Genomic DNA, 20,350 nt, shown 5'->3' with positions numbered 1-20,350 from the left:
AGTCAGATGAAGCCTATCAGCTTGTCCAGATTGGGTTCTTAAACATCAATAGATCATTTGGAGTCATTTATTGTCACCTTCCTCAGAATTTACTGAGGAAGGCAGCTCAGACATACAATAAATTAATGAAGCTGCTTCTGAGGAATTATATCTAGCTACTTTGAGTCACTAATGTTAAATGTTGTCTATATATATATATATATATATATATGGTTAACTATATTTATTCATAAATTTAATGTTCAGAGTAGCACAAATTAACGATGCAGAAAGCTATATATTTCAAGCCACAGAATATATTAGCATTTTGGGTAAGAATACTCTTTCTAGTCCATGTCAATTTGAACTGTAGCCATAATTTTAATTGAACTGCCTGCTTTCAAAAAGAAATATTTTAGTGCTTATTTCATGGCAAGTTAAATTATATTTCTCTAGTTTTCTTTAAAGTAGTTTATTTTAAACAATATATTAAGTCTGTTAAGAATAACCATTGCTATCAGATCTCTAAAATTAATGGCTTTATATTACAGACATGCCCATAACGTTTTTCAGTTTTGTTTCACCTGATTCACAACTAATTTCCATGCAAAAACTAGACTATTTAAATAATATCATATATAATAATTTGTACTTGTCTAGATAAATATTGATATAACTATTACCTCATAAACTGCACACAAACAATTCATAGTTTCAAATTAGTGGTTTTTTGTGTGCGCTAGATTAATACTTTGCATTCCATCAATGGATGGCATTCATAAAAAGCAAAGAAAACTGGCTAGTGAAAACACTGTGTCTTTTTAAGAAAGCAGAAGTCTGGCATATTAATGAAGATGCCAAGTGTCCAGAGACAAATATGTGAGACTGAACATGTCTCCTAAGTATTTGGTTTTTTAAAAAAAAATGAAATAAACTGATAATTACATCAGTTGATTGGACTGATAAATACAAGTTTAACAAACACTTGGCTTTGATATAATTATTTTCCCAAACTGATCTATGTAACTTAGTTTTTACTGCAATACGCTTAAAAGCCTGATTGGGCTTATTATCAGGGGATGTCTTATTTTGGGGGAAACAGGGTATTGAAGCAGCTAAGACAGAATATTTAGCAGAACAAATGAGAACATCTACCTGCCATCTTCATTGCTACGAAAAAATACCAGGAAGGGATCAGATTTGCCAAAAAAATCTTTCTTGTCTAATTTGTTTGCACAAAATTGCATCAAAACAGCTTCCTAAAAAAAAATAAAGGGATAAAAGAAATATTAATTCATAAATCACATGGATGATTTACATAAAAAATATGCACAATTTAATTTTTTAATATTCTAATAGCTTAGAATAAAGTTAGAATAAAGAATAAAGTGAATAAAGAAAAAAGTTCTTTAAAATATTTATAAGTTCCCTGGATTTTAATACTAAGATGGATATGGTATCATACATCTTAAGCCCAGGGTCATTATTTTCACTACCAAACAACTAATTAGGAGAAATGATTTCTTTCCTTCCTGTCAGTTATATATATACCATTATACTCATTTTACCATACTAGAGAGTATCATTTTATGTTTTCAGTTTTTATCTTGCCCTCCTGTGGTATCACAATGGAAATAGATGTTAAGAGCACATACTAATTATAATAAAAATTGTAGCAGAAAAATTTAAGGTAGTAGCAAGGGGGCAAAGTTACAAGTGAGATGGACAAATAAAGACATATCAGAGTCAGTGGTTCGGGATCTATGGCTGCTCAGGGGGGCAAGAGTGGATTTCAGAACTCTCTTTTGAGTAGCTCAGCAGATAACCAACTTAAGAAAATTCCAAATTGAGAAAAGCATCCGAGGTCAGTTACCGTCTTCACTGAAGTAGCCAGTGGCCATCCTACCATTACCGCTGCCACGGCAAGAGGATCTATTATTCCAACCAAACTGAGGTGTCTGGTTAAGGCATCATCAAAAATATTCCCCCCAAGAGGCATTGAGTGCTGTCTCCCTCTCTCTTGTGAGCTAGATAAATATATTTCGTTTTGGAACCATTGGCTGGATAATTTCAGATAGCAGGTGACTTCTTCTTTTCCAATCACGATGCCTTCTAAGAGCAATATTGTGGGTTTGTAGTAGCTCATAATACAATGATATAGGATTGTAATTCAGTGGTCATCTAGAAAATAATGCCAATATTCAGAAGAAGCTTCTTTTGGTTTGTGGATACTTCCAAGGTAAAGATTAAGAGTGAAAAGCACCACACAGTGCTCCTAGGATCCATGCAATCATAGCAAGATAGGGCTAAGATCTGTCATTTTTTTGTTTTTTTGTTTCTAGTGCAGAGGTGTCAAACTCAAGGCCCGGGGGCTGGATTCGGCTTGCAGGGTGCTTAGATCTGGGCTGTGGGGTTGCCCTGGAAACCGCAAAGGATTGGCCCACGGTGCCTCTGGCAGCGAAAACGGAGCTCGGGAGGGTTGCATGTGGCCTTCCCAAGCTCCGTTTTCTCTGGCAGAGGGTTGCAAGAGGCTGTCGGAGCTGAAAATGGAGCTTGGAAGCCCATTTTCGCTGGCAGAGTACTCGGCCACCACCTGCACCCCTGACATGAGTGACGTCGAGCTAGTCATGCCCACCCTGGCCACCCTGGCCACACACCCACCCCAAGGTCAGACACAACCCTGATGTGGCCCTCAATGAAATCAAGTCTGACAGCCCTGTTCTAGTGAGTCTCCTCTCTAGAATCTTTTCAACTTTAGAGAGCCATTGTCTTTTTATGGTATTGGTTGCTACTGTAATGAATTATAGTCAAAAGGGGAAAGTGTTTTTATTGATTCCAGTTAACTATTAGAGAACACTTTCCTTTGTTCCAGTGGTGAAATGTAAAATTTGTTACTACCGGTTCTGTCGGCATGGCTTAGTGTGTATATGGGAGTAATGTGGCTGGTTGGGCGTGGCCAACTTTTTTTTTTAACTTTTAAAAACATTTTTTCTACAATCTCTTCGGCCAAAGAGATTGTTAATAAAATGCTTTTAAAAGGCTTTGATGATCCCAGCTGAGTTGCCTGATCATCAGAGGCTTTTTTTTTCTTTTAAAAGCATTTTTTCAGCAGAAGAAAAAATGCTTTTAAAAGTAAAAAAAAAAACCTCTGATGATCGCGCGGCTCAGCTGGGCATGGGGGGAGAGGGATTTTTGCTACCAGTTCTCCAAACCACCCGCCACCATCACTATTGGATCAGGCGATCCGGTCCGAACCGGGATCATTTCACCCCTGCTTTGTTTCTTCCCTCCCTACCTTTCATCCATTAGCTCAAGGCACTGTACCATGCACCTTCTTTCTACTTTTCCCTACAACAATCCTGTGACATAAGGATGAGCTGATAAGAGAATGACTGGTCATGCTACACAGTGAACCAAAATTTTTAATTTACCCGGCAACAGTTCAGTTCCTCTGCTGTCAGTATTATTGTGCCACATTTCCTCCCAGGAATTCCTCTGTTAAAAAAAAAAACACATAGGTAACTGAAATATAAAGAAAGTTTCCAAACAAATCTATCAGACTTGTTTGCTCTTTCATATACGGTTCAATAGTACTAACACATGCACTTTTTCCCTAGTTGAAAGGATAGGAAAGAAAACAGAAAGGCAATGCAATAGTGACCTACGTTCCTTGAATTTAATTTCTCACTGTCAAAAAATTTCTCCTTATTTCTAGATTGGATCTCTCTTTAATAAGATTCTACCCATTACTTTTTGTTCTACTCTCTATTGCTTTGGCAAATAAGTCAATCCCCTCTTCTTTATGAAAGCCCCCAAGTACTATCATGTCCCTCATATCCTCCTCTTTAATAGGCTAGATATACTAGGTACCTCAACCATTATCATAGCCTCCAGACAATTTATTATTTTTGTTGCTCTTCTCTGTACATTTTCTAGAGTCTTAGCATCTTTTTTTGGTATCGTGATAATCAGAACTGGGCACAATATTCCAAGTGTGGCCTTAATAGTGTAGTATAAAGTGGTATTATAGCGTCTCATAATCTTGATGCTATACCTCTGTTGATGCAGCCCAGGACTGCATTGGCTTTTCTGGCAACTGCAGCACACTGCTTGCTCATACTCAATACCCAGTAGTCCACTGGGACACCAAGATCTCTTTTATAAATGCCACTGTTTTTTACAGGGACATTTTAGAGGGATATTAATCCATAAAGAAAAACTGATAATGCTATGAAAGTAAGGAGAAACTTTTCATATGAGGAGAATTCAGCAATCACTACCATGTTTCCCAAAAATAAGACCCTGTCTTATATTTTTTTGAACCCTGAAATAAGCGCTTGGCTTTATTGCCATACACTCAAAAGCCTGATTGGGCTTATTATCAGGGGATGTCTTATTTTGGGGGGAAAAGAGTATTGAAGCAGCTAAGACTGAATATTTAGCAGAACAAATGAGAACATCTACCTGCCATCTTCATTGCTACGAAAAAATACCAGGAAGGGATCAGATTTGCCAAAAAAATCTTTCTTGTCTAATTTGTTTGCACAAAATTGCATCAAAACAGCTTCCTAAAAAAAAAATAAAGGGATAAAAGAAATATTAATTCATAAATCACATGGAGGATGATTTACATAAAAAATATGCACAATTTAATTTTTTAATATTCTAATAGCTTAGAATAAAGTTAGAATAAAGAATAAAGTGAATAAAGAAAAAAGTTCTTTAAAATATTTATAAGTTCCCTGGATTTTAATACTAAGATGGATATGGTATCATACATCTTAAGCCCAGGATCACTATTTTCACTACCAAACAACTAATTAGGAGAAATGATTTCTTTCCTTCCTGTCAGTTATATATATACCATTATACTCATTTTACCATACTAGAGAGTATCATTTTATTTTTTCAGTTTTTATCTTGCCCTCCTGTGGTATCACAATGGAAATAGATATTAAGAGCACATACTAATTATAATAAAAATTGTAGCAGAAAAATTTAAGGTAGTAGCAAGGGGGCAAAGTTACAAGTGAGATGGACAAATAAAGACATATCAGAGTCAGTGGTTCGGGATCTATGGCTGCTCAGGGGGGCAAGAGTGGATTTCAGAACTCTCTTTTGAATAGCTCAGCAGATAACCAACTTAAGAAAATTCCAAATTGAGAAAAGCATCCGAGGTCAGTTACCGTCTTCACTGAAGTAGCCAGTGGCCATCCTACCATTACCGCTGCCACGGCAAGAGGATCTATTATTCCAACCAAACTGAGGTGTCTGGTTAAGGCATCATCAAAAATATTCCCCCCAATAGGCATTGAGTGCTGTCTCCCTCTCTCTTGTGAGCTAGATAAATATATTTCGTTTTGGAACCATTGGCTGGATAATTTCAGATAACAGGTGACTTCTTCTTTTCCAATCACGATGCCTTCTAAGAGCAATATTGTGGGTTTGTAGTAGCTCATAATACAATGATATAGGATTGTAATTCAGTGGTCATCTAGAAAATAATGCCAATATTCAGAAGAAGCTTCTTTTGGTTTGTGGATACTTCCAAGGTAAAGATTAAGAGTGAAAAGCACCATACAGTGCTCCTAGGATCCATGCAATCATAGCAAGATAGGGCTAAGATCTGACATTTTTTTGGTTTTTTGTTTCTAGTGCAGAGGTGTCAAACTCAAGGCCCGGGGGCTGGATTCGGCTTGCAGGGTGCTTAGATCTGGGCTGTGGGGTTGCCCTGGAAACCGCAAAGGATTGGCCCACAGTGCCTCTGGCAGCGAAAACAGAGCTCGGGAGGGTTGCATGTGGCCTTCCCAAGCTCCGTTTTCTCTGGCAGAGGGTTGCAAGAGGCTGTCGGAGCTGAAAACGGAGCTTGGAAGCCCATTTTCGCTGGCAGAGTACTCGGCCACCACCTGCACCCCCGACATGAGTGACGTCGAGCTAGTCATGCCCACCCTGGCCACACCCACCCCAGCTCCCCAAGGTCAAACACAACCCTGATGTGGCCCTCAATGAAATCAAGTCTGACAGCCCTGTTCTAGTGAGTCTCCTCTCTAGAATCTTTCCAACTTTAGAGAGCCATTGTCTTTTTATGGTATTGGTTGCTACTGTAATGAATTATAGTCAAAAGGGGAAAGTGTTTTTATTGATTCCAGTTAACTATTAGAGAACACTTTCCTTTGTTCCAGTGGTGAAATGTAAAATTTGTTACTACCGGTTCTGTCGGCATGGCTTAGTGTGTATATGGGAGTAATGTGGCTGGTTGGGCGTGGCCAACTTTTTTTTTTAACTTTTAAAAACATTTTTTCTACAATCTCTTCGGCCAAAGAGATTGTTAATAAAATACTTTTAAAAGGCTTTGATGATCCCAGCTGAGTTGCCTGATCATCAGAGGCTTTTTTTTCTTTTAAAAGCATTTTTTCAGCAGAAGAAAAAATGCTTTTAAAAGTAAAAAAAAAAACTCTGATGATCGCGCGGCTCAGCTGGGCATGGGGGGGGGAGGGATTTTTGCTACCAGTTCTCCAAACCACCCGCCACCATCACTATCGGATCAGGCGATCCGGTCCGAACCGGGATCATTTCACCTCTGCTTTGTTTCTTCCCTCCCTACCTTTCATCCATTAGCTCAAGGCACTGTACCATGCACCTTCTTTCTACTTTTCCCCACAACAATCCTGTGACATAAGGATGAGCTGATAAGAGAATAACTGGTCATGCTACACAGTGAACCAAAATTTTTAATTTACCCGGCAACAGTTCAGTTCCTCTGCTGTCAGTATTATTGTGCCACATTTCCTCCCAGGAATTCCTCTGTTAAAAAAAACACACATAGGTAACTGAAATATAAAGAAAGTTTCCAAACAAATCTATCAGACTTGTTTGCTCTTTCATATACGGTTCAATAGTACTAACACATGCACTTTTTCCCTAGTTGAAAGGATAGGAAAGAAAACAGAAAGGCAATGCAATAGTGACCTATCGTTCCTTGAATTTAATTTTTTCCCTAGGCTTCAAAAAGGAGTATTTGGAGCTTATCAACTAAGATAGGCTCACAGAGAAGTTGCAAGCAAACTTAGTAAGGTAGGGTCCACACCTTATATGGCAGAGAAATAATGGATGTTAATTTATCATTTTTTTTCTGCTTTCTGGGTCACAAAGTGTCTTTTCTTTAAAATGAAGATTTTTAATTTTTTTTTCTTTTAAAAAAAAACAACTAATTTTAAAAAAGTGGGAGGATGTATTACAGGTTGAATACTGTTCACAATTCACATCACTTATACTGTGATTCATATATCAGAAGTGCTTTATTTACATTCAAATTACTATGAAAGAAAATTTTAAATTAAAGAAAAACAAAAACCTATAGTAATGATAATGTGATGACACAAAACAGCCTTTCCTACTCACATAAAGCAGAGTCAGAGAAAATGTTCTTCAATGAAGGAAGAATGCAAATATATAAATATAATAATGCACTTAATTCAGAGTAGATGTGAGAACCTTAACGACCATAACACATCCTCATGCATAGCAGATTTGTGATACATTAAAAGCAGTGGTGAAATTTAAATTTTTTTTACTACAGGTTTTGTAGACGTGGCTTGTTGGGCATGGTGTGGCTTGGTGGGTGTAGCTGGGGAAGGATACTGCAAAATCTCCATTCCCACCCTACTCCTTGAGAAGGTTATTGCTAGCCAGAAGCGGCATTTGACGGTTCTCCAAACTATTCAAAATTTCCGCTACCGGTTCTCCACAACCTGTCAGAACCTGTCATTCCTGATTCAAAGTAAAGATAAAGGAGTCCCCGTAGATTTTACTCCACTAGTCGTTGCTGACTATAGGACCCACCAACATGCAGAAATCTGCTTCAGGCCAGAAGACCCGTGTCTTCTACCCACCTCACCATATCCAGGTCCACTTACATTTGTCTTTTTCTGAGGCTTCTAACAGGCGCACCCAACCAATGGGAGGTGTAGCTAGAAACCTAGTGAACCTGATCTCTTTGAAGGCTAAAAAGAGTAGAAAGTGTCTTTCTAGCCTTCACAAAGATACCAACTAGGAGCTTTCTAGCCTTGCATTGGCTGAGCCTGCCTATCTACAGCTACAGAAAAAGTCAAAAGTAAGTGGAGCCAGGCATGATTGGGTGGGGAGAAGGCACAGGCCTCCAGGGCATGGTGGGACAGCTAGAGGGGCTGGGCTTCCCAGGCATGATGAGGTAGGAAGAAGTAGCCAGTGAGCAGGCTGAGGTCTCCAGATACATAGTGATTTTGTGCATGCTGGTGGGTGGCTGAGATGGGGAAAGATGAGCAGGTGGTGGCTGTGGTGGCTCAGGCTGTAAGATAGCCTGTTATTAAAACACAGCTGCCTGCAATTACTGCAGGTTCAAGCCCCACCAGGCCCAAGGTTGACTCAGCCTTCCATCCTTTATAAGGTAGGTAAAATGAGGACCCAGATTGTTGGTGGGGCAATAAGTTGACTTTGTAAATATACAAATAGAATGAGACTATTGCCTTACACACTGTAAGCCGCCCTGAGTCTTCGGAGAAGGGCGGGATATAAATGTAAATAAAATAAAATAAAAAATAAATAAAGGTGGGGTGAGTTGCAGCCTGATTGAGTGGGACACAAATGTCAAGTGCCCAAATTTTAATTACATGTCCATGGGGCTGTTGCAAAGGCACCTCACTTTGTTCAGTGAATGAAGGGAATTATAATCTACGCCCAAAAGTACCAATGGTCATAAGAAGTCTACCTGCAAAGTTACTTTTTGATTACCATTCCAGTGGGCACTAAATGAGTCGATCACTAAATGAGGACTACCTGTACAGCACTTGAAAAGATATCCAGCCACTCTAAATGACTGTAAATTATAAGCAAACATTATAAGCAGCAATATGTATCAGAGTCGCTTTGCAGAATGAGATGGGTGGAATATATAAATGTAATACGTAAATAAAGGTATCACACACAGTCCTACAGCAATGTATAATGCCACACCAAAGCATATGTATGCAACAAGACATAGTCATTCCAAATGAAAGCACAGCTATTCTCCCTCCAACAACAAATACACACTTCTGCAGGCTACTTCGACCAGCCATTTTTGCTTTGGCAACCAGGTTCCACCAGGGAAGTTGCAATCTGCCAAACAGATATCTTACTTTTACAATTCATGGACTTATATAAAACACTTATTTCATAGCAATAGGAATGTATTTCTATCTAGGGAGAAGTACTCTTGTTTCTGATTTTTTTGACATTATATACATTTATATAATGCTATATATATGTAATATATGACAAAAAGAAAGTATTTTTAAACGTTTGATTTTATTTAAGATATTTAAATTCTTCATGTAGGTGTATTTCAGACAGCTTATAATTTTAAAAATCAATACAAAGGTATCATACATTCAAAACCAACTCAACAATTGAATTTAATTGGAGAGGAAACAATGTATATGTTGGAAGAAAATTCTATACCTACAGGGTTAGAAATGAAGAATTCCCCTCTGTTTGAGTGAGAAAACAATTATCTCAAACAATGACCTTGTTAGGATATAATGATTACCTGTAATTTCAGATCAATTGAGCCCTTGGTGCTACCTGAGCTTGGTTATTTTCAGTGCTGATGATGTTGCCTACTTTGGTAATAAAACATCTGCAAGAAAACCATCAAGTTCAGAGACCACCAAGAATTCCACGGTTCAACCCTGAGCTACAAATATTCTCTTCTATCAGTTTCAGATCAACACTGTGAGAACACATAAACAGTATGAAAATATTATGAAAACAACATTGGGCTTGCAACAACATAGCGCTACTAAATTTGTATCATTAAAAATGTGCTTACATAACTGGTTTTTCTAATCTGCTTCCTTGTGACCCAACGATCTCTCCTAATGTACAGAACACTTGTCCCAAGAAATCCTGAAAATCATACAAGGTTATGGAGCTTAGACATTGTTCCATCTGTAGTATTCCATCCATATTCACTACATTTATCAGTACAGGAAATGCAATACTTATGAACAATTTAGTTATAAAATCGTAATTAGGAATAATTAAATTAAGCCACTCAGGGTCACTTCAAAAGTGAGATAAATAATTAAAACAAATTATGCAAGAATCAGTTTATGAGTACAGAATGACCATAGGTAAGTTAAGAGCTCATCGTACATACTCATTGCTCTCAATCCTTTCCAACTATGCATATGAAATTTGTTACAGATATTACTAATTTGAATGGAACATACTACTACACTTTATCTGAAAACAAAATAGATGCAGCTACTTTTTTAAAAGACACATAAAGTGGCAAGCTTTAAACAAATACCTGCTTTAATATTTCACTTCATCCCCACCTCATAATCTTTCTTGTGAATTTCATTCCAGTTTTCATTCAGTACTGACTCCTGGAGGCTGCCTGGGCAAGTTATCTTGGCAATATTTTTGGAAGTGGTTCGTCATTGCCTTCTTCCTACAGCTGAGAGAGGATGACTGGCCCAAAGTCACCCAGGTATCTTTGTGCCTAAGTTGAGACTAATTTGTAGCCTGGTGCCTTAATCACTATACCCAACTTGATTCCCAGATTCCCAATTAATAGAAACTATTATATGGATAAATTTGTAACGTTAAATTAACACTTACATGCTTTGAAAGGTTTGGACTCTTAGAATCAACATCATACCTATAAAGAAATGATAGATTTATTTCATATTTTCAAGCAAAAATATTCAAGGACATCCTGGAGTTGTTTTCCAAAGCTAGCAAAAAGAGACAATGAACAAGATAAAACCTACTATGTGAGAAACCTGCTTTCCAGGTTTCCCTGGAGTTAAATCAATTCGGTACCTCCAAAATGGAAAACCAGCCAACAAACAAAAAATGATAAACAACATGCATAGCACACACAGGGAGTAAGCAGAAATCCCTGATTCTAACTGGCATTCCAGTGCACTTGACAGAACATAAATAGTATAATTATGAAGTTATTTTTTTGTCTTCCGATTTGTACTCTGCTAATAGATTATATTAGATTATATTTGTACTCTAATAGATTATAGTATCTATTTAAGTATTGCTTCACAACTTTATTACAAAGCCCACTGGAAAAAAGATAAAAGCTTAAAAACACTGGATGGGATTAGGATCTCAAGTTTTTAGATGCTTTAGCATTTTACAAGGGATAAAATGCTGTCTTACAAATTTGTCTGTACAAATATTATGCCACCCATTTTGCTCAACTATCCCTCAAAATGCCAAAACAAAACAAATAAATAAATAAAAATTCGATTGCATTGGGAGAAAGGGCCTGGGCTGTCTATGTATGAGACATATGGCCCACAGGGGGTGTTTATTGCACATCTGTATTGAAAAATACTTATATACATTTACAGCAAAAATATATATCGCTCTGAAGGGTTTATTGGATATGTCAATTACATACATTGTTTATTTATAAGCCACACATCTTTTCACGACTGTAGACAGTGTACAAGTCAGCATTCAAAACAGTGAAACCCCCAAAGGCATTAAAAATCCAGGGACTAAAACACTAATGCATAGATACAATTCTGACTTCTCCTTCACTGGGCACCTACTATTGGAAATAGCCAGGTTTTCAAGTCTTAATTAAAGAACAGGATGCATGGAGCAATTTGTAACTCTGGGGTAATGCTTCTCCAGATGGTGGGCACTATTAACAAGATAGCAATAGCAATAGCATTTAGACTTATATACGCTTCACAGTGCTTTACAGCCCTTTCTAAGTGGTTCACAGAGTATATTGCACCCAACAATCTGCGTCCTCATTTTACCAACCTCAGAAGGGTGGAAGGCTGAGTCAACCTTGAACCTGGTGAGACTCGAACTCCTGACCTACTGGCAGTTGGCAGTCAGCAGAATTAACCTGCAATACTGTATTCTAACCACTGTGCCACTACGGCTCTTCTTGACAAAGCTACGAATGCCAAATTTCAGGCAGATGGCAGCCAGCAGAAGTAGCCTGCAGTACTGCATTCTAACCACTGTGCCACAATGACTCCTAAATAATCCCCTCAAATAATACGTTTAAATGTTGCTAAACAGTACTTGGGTATTGTTATCTATTTATTTCTATTTGTTTTTCTTAAATAATCAAGCAAAACAAATGATAAATGATTATGATGTGGCATCAAACTTACATTCTTGATTTACCATATAAACAAAGATACATGACAGCAAAATCTGGTTTATGACCTCCCGTTGAAATCTGTGTTTAGTTATTCTTATTTAAATGATATAAAAAGGAACATACTGCAGGCAGCGTGAACTAACAGCATTCATCACAGATAATCAGAATAAAGCAGGAAGTGTAAGAGATCCTTGCATGAGAATGCTCACTTTGAGAAAAGCCTCTATTATAAATAACATAGTAGTTTGAATTACCAATATGAACTAACACATGTATTACATTTTAGAAGATTTGTGATTGAGAATATCTTATGACAATAACTAATTCATGTTTTGTTTATTATTTTAGGTTAGCGGCAGACCTGAAACTACTTTGATATCAACAAAAATTACTGGGATGAAAAGAGCTTTCAGGTCCAAGCAAAATCAATATGCTTAAACTGCCTTTTTAAGTTAATTTTTTTTAAAAAATCCAGTAAATTGTCTGCAGACAGAACGTGCTTTTAAACATTTAAAACTAAGTTTCTCATACAAAGTTAGAATTAGAAACTCCAAGTCTTATTTATACTTGTTTATCCAGAAAAATATTTTTGAGGTATTGTATTCAATTTTTCAGTTACAGAAATATACTATGCCAAAACTGACTTTAAAAAGATACTGGCAATGTTCCTGAATTTAATTCTGCAAACCTGTGTAAGCATTGGGCAGTAAGATCATAGAGTTCATTTCTGACTCTCGTTACTTAAATTATCTTTATCTTCTGGCAGAAGAAACAACAGATTGTGGTAATATGACTTCATGTATTTCCTACATTTTTGTGATTTATAAGAAATATTTTCAGCTGTTATTTAAGTTAATTCCTGATAAATGGCTACATCCTGACCTGCCTGCAGCACAGTCAGTTTTTACACTGTCTTAACCTGGAAACAGACTATAAAATAGTGAAAACTAGGATTTTAGAAAATAATTTTTCACATAAGCACTTCATTACAATTTAAACTGCTGTAATAAAATATGACTTATTTAATGCAAGTTTACTGATAAAATAGCTATCTGTACTATTACGATAGATCAATTCACTTATATTATCAAAATCCAAGTATATTAGATAACTTACAAATCAAATCGCAGGTTCTGTCTCTCCTCAAAAAAGTAATCCATTATAAATTTTCTTACAAAATCTGGGTTCAAAGTATTGTCAATTACTTCTGTTCTTCCAAACTATAAAAGAATATTTTAAAGAAAATGCATCAGTATATAAATATCTGTCTGTACATGTACACCTCAAATAAAAATATCAAATTTAAAAATATGAACATATGTGAAGAAATCGTGGGCCAGTTTAAAGGAGATAAAGGAAGAAATGAGACACTTTAATTAAAATGAAGTACTGGTGCAGAAACTTTCAGTCCTTACAGAAATAAGTATTCTCAGAACCGATCCCCAAATATTTATCTGATCTATGTAATATGTTAATATTATTCTTCTACGTAATAAATCCAAAATTGACTACAAAGAGGTATAATAAAAAAAAGTCATAGTCCAATTTGCTTCAAATTATGCTTTTGTTAAATACTCAGATTTTATTAAGACGCCATTTATCCCAGTCTGTCACTTTTTTATTATATAAGCCATGAGTAGGTAAGATTTTTGGCTCTGCAGTCATTTCAGATGTTTGGATATACAACATGTACACAAACAAAATCACTTCCTACACTCGTATGCATAACATCATTTCCATAAACATCCTACTCTTCTTCTGGAAGAGGAAAAAGTCCTTTTTTTGGTCAGCAAAATTAGAAGGATTTTCAGCTCATATCCAGAATGAAACAGGAAAGCAAAAAGCTTCCCTTTTTTCTTTCTCGGAAAGTCTAGTCCCATGATGGCGAATCTATGGCACATGTGCCACAGTTGGTCCGCAGAGCCTTCTCTGTGGGCATACGAGCCGTCGCCCCAGCTCAGCTGCACCACACATGCAGGCACACTTCCCGCCGGCCAGCTGATTTTCAGGTCTCCGCTGCGCATGCGCAGGAGCACACAGAGGTTGTGCACGCATTGCATTATGGGTTGTAATTGCAGAAAGGCCTACTAGGCCCAAAACAGGGTGCAGGGGGGTGTCGCGGCTCCCCCACAGCCTGTTTTTGCTCCCAGGAGGCTGCAGGGAGGCCTACTAGGCCCAAAACGGGGTGTGGGGGGAGCAAGGTGCATGCGCAGGGGGGCAGGTCGCCAAGTGGGTAGGTCACACGGGGAGAATCGTGCACCCATTGCATTAGGGATGCAGGCGCGCACCGTTTCGGCATGCAACAACAAAAAAGTTAGCCATCACTGGTCTAGTCCAGGGGTCTGCAAACTTGGCTCTTTTAAGACTTGTGGACTTCAACTTCCAGAGTTCTCAGGGAGTTGAAGTCCACAAGTCTTAAAAGAGCCAAGTTTGCAGACCCCTGGTCTAGTCTAACAAAGAGGAGAACTAGAGGTGACATGTTAGCAGTCTTTCAATATTTGTAGGGTTGTCACAGGGAACAGGAGGTCAAATTATTCTCCAAAGAAACCGAGGGAGGGACAAGAAGTAATGGATGGAAACTTATCCAAAAGAAAATTATAATACCTACAGTTAAAGAGAAATTTTCTATTACTGAGTACAATTAATCATTGGAACGGCTTGCCTCTACGACCTGTGGGTGGTCCATCACTTGAGGTTTTCAAGAAGAGACTGGACAACCATTTTTCCAGAATAATACAGGGTCTCCTGCTTGAGCAAGAGGTTTCACTAGAAGACCTCCAAGGTCCCTTCCAATTCTGTTATTCTGTAATTCTCCCAGTGAGTTAGGTGAAAATTAGTGCATCTTTATTGCTAATGGCAACAAAGCATTAATTTATGCTCTGTTTACTTCCCATTTCTTTCCAGTGAAAAAAATAGTACTTCTTGGCCTGCTCGCCTGACTGAAGGCAGCCTTCAACTATGTGGAACTGTTATATACAACCCTTTGGATGTTCACTTATGACATATGCCCTGATTATTTTCTTCTGTTGTAAACTCAAAAAAGAATTGATCCTAGTATAGAAAAACGCAAGACAATGCACCAATAACTGTATCTTACGTATGCCTGAAACACAATATATGCGTGTTTGTTTCCAATTTTAAGTTTTCAAAGGCTTTTTATAAATATCGGAACCAAAATCATTATTTGATTATATTTTTATTTAATTCTGCACTGATTAATAAGAAGTAACAAACTATGAAGAAAGTATCGTAAAGTTTATTTTATATCCTAGCAAGTGGTTGTACATGAAATACAATATTAAATGAGTATGGGAAAAGAGTAAAATTCTGCATTATTTGATCTCAGAAGAATACACAAAAAGGGAATTGACAGTAAAGGTAATACTTGAAGAACCACCACAATTGAGACTAGACTTTCTGTTGCCAAGTGCCAAAGCCCACTGTAACTACATCGCAAAAAAGGCGTTAAAAGTTGTAAACCTAATCTTGCGTAGCTTCTTCTCCAAAAACACTACACTACATTACTAACCAGAGCATATAAAACATTTGCTAGACCAATTCTTGAATACAGCTCGACTGTTTGGAACCCATACCACATTTCTGACATCAATACAATTGAATGTGTCCAGAAATATTTTACAAGAAGAGTACTCCACTCCTCCAAATACAACTGTTATGTATCTTTAAATATTTTGGCGGGAGACAAGCACGTTGCTGATTGGTTGAAGCCGCCGGTTAAACAGTATATAAAGGGTTGTTTTTCCCCAGCTTGGTTGCTGGGTTCACCATATATTAAAGAGCTGTTGTCACTACCCTGGTCTCCAGCCTCGTTACTTCCCGAACTTAACACTGGCGACGAAGGTGGGATTTCGAGGCTAAGGAGCACCAGAACCGAGCTGAAGCACGAAAGAACCGAACCCAGAAAACACAGGGCAGAAAAGCGGAGATGGCCAGTTACACTCCGCCCGCACCGTTTGACCCGGCTAGAGAGAAATGGGGAACGTATATGACCCGTTTCGAAAGCTTTCTAGAAGCCAACGAACTGCAAGGAGTTCCAGACAACCGCAAAAGGGCATACTTCTTGAGCCACTGCGGTCCCGAGGTCATCGACATCGCGGAAGCCCTGGCAGAGCCAATGCTGGTACAATCGGTATCGTGGCAAACTCTGCAAACCCTGCTAAAAAACCATTTCGCGCCAACGCCGTCCAAATATGTGCGGCGTTTTGAATTTGGAGAGCGCCGACAGCTAGAGGGCGAATCCATCGGCGACTACATGGCCGCCCTGCGGAAAGCCTCCAAAGACTGTGGATACCGAGACCTGGACGAGGTGCTGCTGGAGCAACTCATCAGGGGGGTCAGAGACATGCGTTTGCGGAGGCGGCTGCTATCGAAAAGCAATCTGATGCTGGCGAACGCCCTGGACGAAGCCCGAGCGCATGAAATGTCCACCCAAGCGGCGGAGACACTGCAAAAGCCTCTCACACCAAAGGCGAGCACAAAGTCAACCCCGGTGCACCAAGAAGAGATCCAGACCGAATCCGAAGGAGAGGATGAGGAAGGGGTCTGCCGAACCGAGAAACGCGGCAAAGAGGACCGGGACGAATGCGGGAGTTGCGGAGGTCAACACCAGCGCCAACGCTGCAAGTTTAAGGACGCAACATGTCGGCGGTGCGAGAAGAAAGGGCACCTAGCTCAAGTCTGTCGAGCTCCCCAACCTTCCCGCCGAAAATTCAAATCGGCCAATCAGAGCGCGGGATCGGCAAGGCGACCCGCGATTGGCTCAAACAAAAAAGGCGTGGATTCGAACCAAACGACTGTGGTCATAGGCCGCGCCTCAACCCGAGTGGAGAAGAAGATCTTCACCAAACCCAAAATAGAAGGAGTACGGTGCCGACTCGAAGTGGACACCGGGTCAGCTATCACCATCATGTCCTGGGACACTTTGGCGAAGTCACTGCCATCAGTCGCGAAGCGCCACCTGCAAACACAACGGCTACGAGTCCACGACTACCAAGGGAATCGAATCCCTGTTCGAGGGACCACCTCTGTCCGAGTCGAGTACGGACCACACAAGAAGACCCTGCCCATCACGATCGTCGAAGGGACCCTGCCTAGTTTGTTGGGACTAGACTGGTTTCGTGCACTGGGCATGGGCGTGACTGGCATCTACAGAAGTGACTGTAACCTGAAAGACATACTCATGAATGAGTTCGAAGATGTCTTCAAGGACTGCCTGGGCAAGTACAAGGGGACCCCTATTTCCTTCAACTTAGACCCCCAGGTAGCCCCCATTAGGTTAAAGGCAAGGAGAGTCCCTTTTGCCCTCAAACCTAAAATTGACAAGGAGCTAGATAAGCTCATAAATCAGGGGATTTTGGTGCCAGTCGATCACGCAAAGTGGGAGACGCCAATCGTCACCCCAGTAAAACCAGATGGGTCAATTAGAATCTGCGCTGACTACAAGGCGACGCTAAACAAAGCCTTACAGAAAAGCGCTTACCCGGTTCCCGTGGTGCAACACTTGCTGCACTCTTTGGGGCAAGGGCAAGTCTTTGCAAAGTTAGACTTGGCCCAAGCCTACCAGCAACTGCCCGTAGGCGCCAACACAGCCGAAGCCCAAACGATTGTAACTCACAGGGGTGCATTCAAGTGTACCCGATTACAATTTGGGGTGAGTGTGGCACCGGGGCTGTTCCAAAACTTAATGGAACGACTTCTGCAAGGGCTCCCAGGGGTAGTTCCCTACTTCGATGATGTATTGATATCAGCCGAAAACGTAGAGGAATTGGGGGAGCGTCTGAGAAAGGTTCTGGGCATTTTCCGGTCAGCCGGACTAAAGGTTAAAGTGAACAAATGCCAGATAGGGGTAGAATCCGTCGAATTCTTGGGCTACCGAATAGACAAGAAAGGAATTCACCCCACTGAGAGCAAGGTCAAGGCAATCAGAAAGGCTCCAGCGCCCAAAAACAAAACAGAGCTACAGGCATTCCTGGGGCTAGTGAATTTTTACGCGGTTTTTTTAAAAAACAAAGCGACCGTTGCTGAACCGCTGCATAAGCTTCTAGGGAAAAATACTGTTTGGTCTTGGGGAAAGTCGGAAAGTAGGGCTTTCGAAGCAGTAAAAAACCTGCTCTCGAGCGATAGCCTGCTCATCCAATATCATAGCTCATTGCCCTTAGTGCTGGTTTGCGATGCCTCCCCTTACGGGGTGGGGGCTGTGCTCAGCCACAGACTTCCAAACGGCACAGAAGCCCCTATAGCCTTCTACTCCAGAACGATGTCCTCCACAGAGAGGAACTATAGCCAGTTAGATAAGGAAGCGCTAGCAATTGTGTCAGGGGTAAAAAAATTTCACGAATATGTTTTTGGGCGAGACTTTGAAATTGTGACTGACCACAGACCGCTGTTAGGAATACTGGCAGGCGACCGCCCAACGCCTGTGGCACTTTCGCCACGATTGACCCGATGGACTATTTTCTTAGCCGCTTATTCCTACAAGCTGCAGCATCGACCGGGAAAAGAAGTGGGGCATGCGGACGCGTTAAGCAGATGCCCACTGCCAGGGGCGATCGAAGACCCCACTCCGGGGACGCCCATCCTGCTGATCGACTCTTTGGACTCTGGCCCAGTCACATCTAAAGAAGTGGCTCGGGCATCATACCGGGACATTATGCTAAGGACTGTACTCGGTTGGGTACAAAGAGGGTGGCCCGCTGCGCCGGGCGAACGGTTTAAGGAATTTGTAAAAAAACGTGAGGAGCTCTCGGCTCAAGGGGGGTGCCTGCTATGGGGTGATCGAGTGGTAATCCCGGAGAAATTGAGGGGAAGGGTATTGGACCTCCTCCACGAGGGTCACCCAGGGATCGTAAGGATGAAGGGGCTAGCAAGAAGCTATGTGTGGTGGCCACTCATGGACGCAGAGATTGCTGAGAGGGTAGGAAAATGCCAGGCTTGCCAAGAGTCCAGACCTCTACCCCCAACGGCCCCAGTCAGGGAATGGGAAAAACCCCAAGGGCCCTGGTCAAGAATCCACATTGATTTTGCTGGCCCTTTCCACGGCCAAACCTTCCTAGTGGTTGTCGACGCTTCTCTAAATGGTTGGAGATCATACTCATGAAATCCACGACAGCCGAGGCAGTAATCGCAGCCCTCGCCACCTATTCACAACCCACGGGTTGCCTGACACGCTGGTATCCGACAACGGCCCGCAATTCACGGCAGCCCAGTTTGAGAATACTTGGCAGAGGAGGGCATCCGACATGCCCTCTCTGCGCCTTTCCACCCTGCGTCGAATGGCCTTGCAGAGCGTTCCGTCCGGAGCGCTAAGGAGGCATTGTCCAGGCTCAAGCCAGGTGACTGGCAAACAAAGATAGATTTCTTTCTGGCCATTCAGCATAGAACCCCAAGCACGGCTACAGGCAGAAGCCCAGCCGAATTATTGATGGGACGGAAACTCCGGTGCCCACTTGACCGTTTGAATCCCCATTACACACCAGAGGGTTACAAGGGGGAACTAGAAAAAACGAGAGAAATGGGCATAGGCGACCGAGTGTGGGCCCGCAACTATGGGGACGGCCCAAGTTGGCTAGCAGGGCAAATCATAAAAGCAACCGGTCCAAAGTCATACTTGGTTGAGTTAAAAGACAACCGAGTATGGAGGCGCCACATAGATCAGATAAGGAAACGACTAGCTGAACAACCCGAGCTAAGTGAGACAGATCATGACCACTCATTATTTGATCCCACAGCTGACCATAACCCGGGGGAGGCGAAAGACTTAGCTGAGGTCCCGGAGGTCCAGCGACGCCATCAGGTTCCCGATGGAAACAGCAGGGAAAATTCAAAAAGTAATCCAGGGCCGGATGGCCAAGAAAAAGAGTCTGCAAGTAATCCAGGGCCCGATGGCCTAGAGGAAGAGCTGGGAGGAGAAAACAGCCCCTCCGACCAGCTCAAAACACCACCCAGGACTGAACCGCGCAGGTCCGAAAGAATTAGGAGACGCCCAGGTTATTTGCGTGACTACGTCGAAAAATAACATGTAAATAATATGTAAATAGTGGTAAAGTGTTTTCTGGGAGGGGAGGAGTGTTATGTATCTTTAAATATTTTGGCGGGAGACAAGCACGTTGCTGATTGGTTGAAGCCGCCGGTTAAACAGTATATAAAGGGTTGTTTTTCCCCAGCTTGGTTGCTGGGTTCACC

General features: G+C 40.7%; 1 protein-coding gene across 1 annotated transcript in view; it reads right to left on the bottom strand.

Moving 5' to 3' along the window:
• The window catches only part of CPNE8 (copine 8), a 77,951-nt gene that overhangs the window by 21,288 nt on the left and 36,313 nt on the right, over positions 1-20,350 (bottom strand). Inside the window, 7 exon segments of the mRNA XM_058189800.1 lie at positions 1,748-1,781; positions 3,335-3,356; positions 4,444-4,547; positions 6,720-6,783; positions 9,827-9,903; positions 10,624-10,663; positions 13,265-13,368. Of these exon segments, the coding sequence (XP_058045783.1) occupies positions 1,748-1,781; positions 3,335-3,356; positions 4,444-4,547; positions 6,720-6,783; positions 9,827-9,903; positions 10,624-10,663; positions 13,265-13,368 (445 nt within the window).

This window comes from Ahaetulla prasina, chromosome 7 (assembly GCF_028640845.1).
Source record: "Ahaetulla prasina isolate Xishuangbanna chromosome 7, ASM2864084v1, whole genome shotgun sequence".
NCBI classification, from domain to species: domain Eukaryota; kingdom Metazoa; phylum Chordata; class Lepidosauria; order Squamata; family Colubridae; genus Ahaetulla; species Ahaetulla prasina.
Note: the sequence above shows the minus strand (reverse complement) of the source record. Positions and strands in the feature narration are given on the sequence as shown.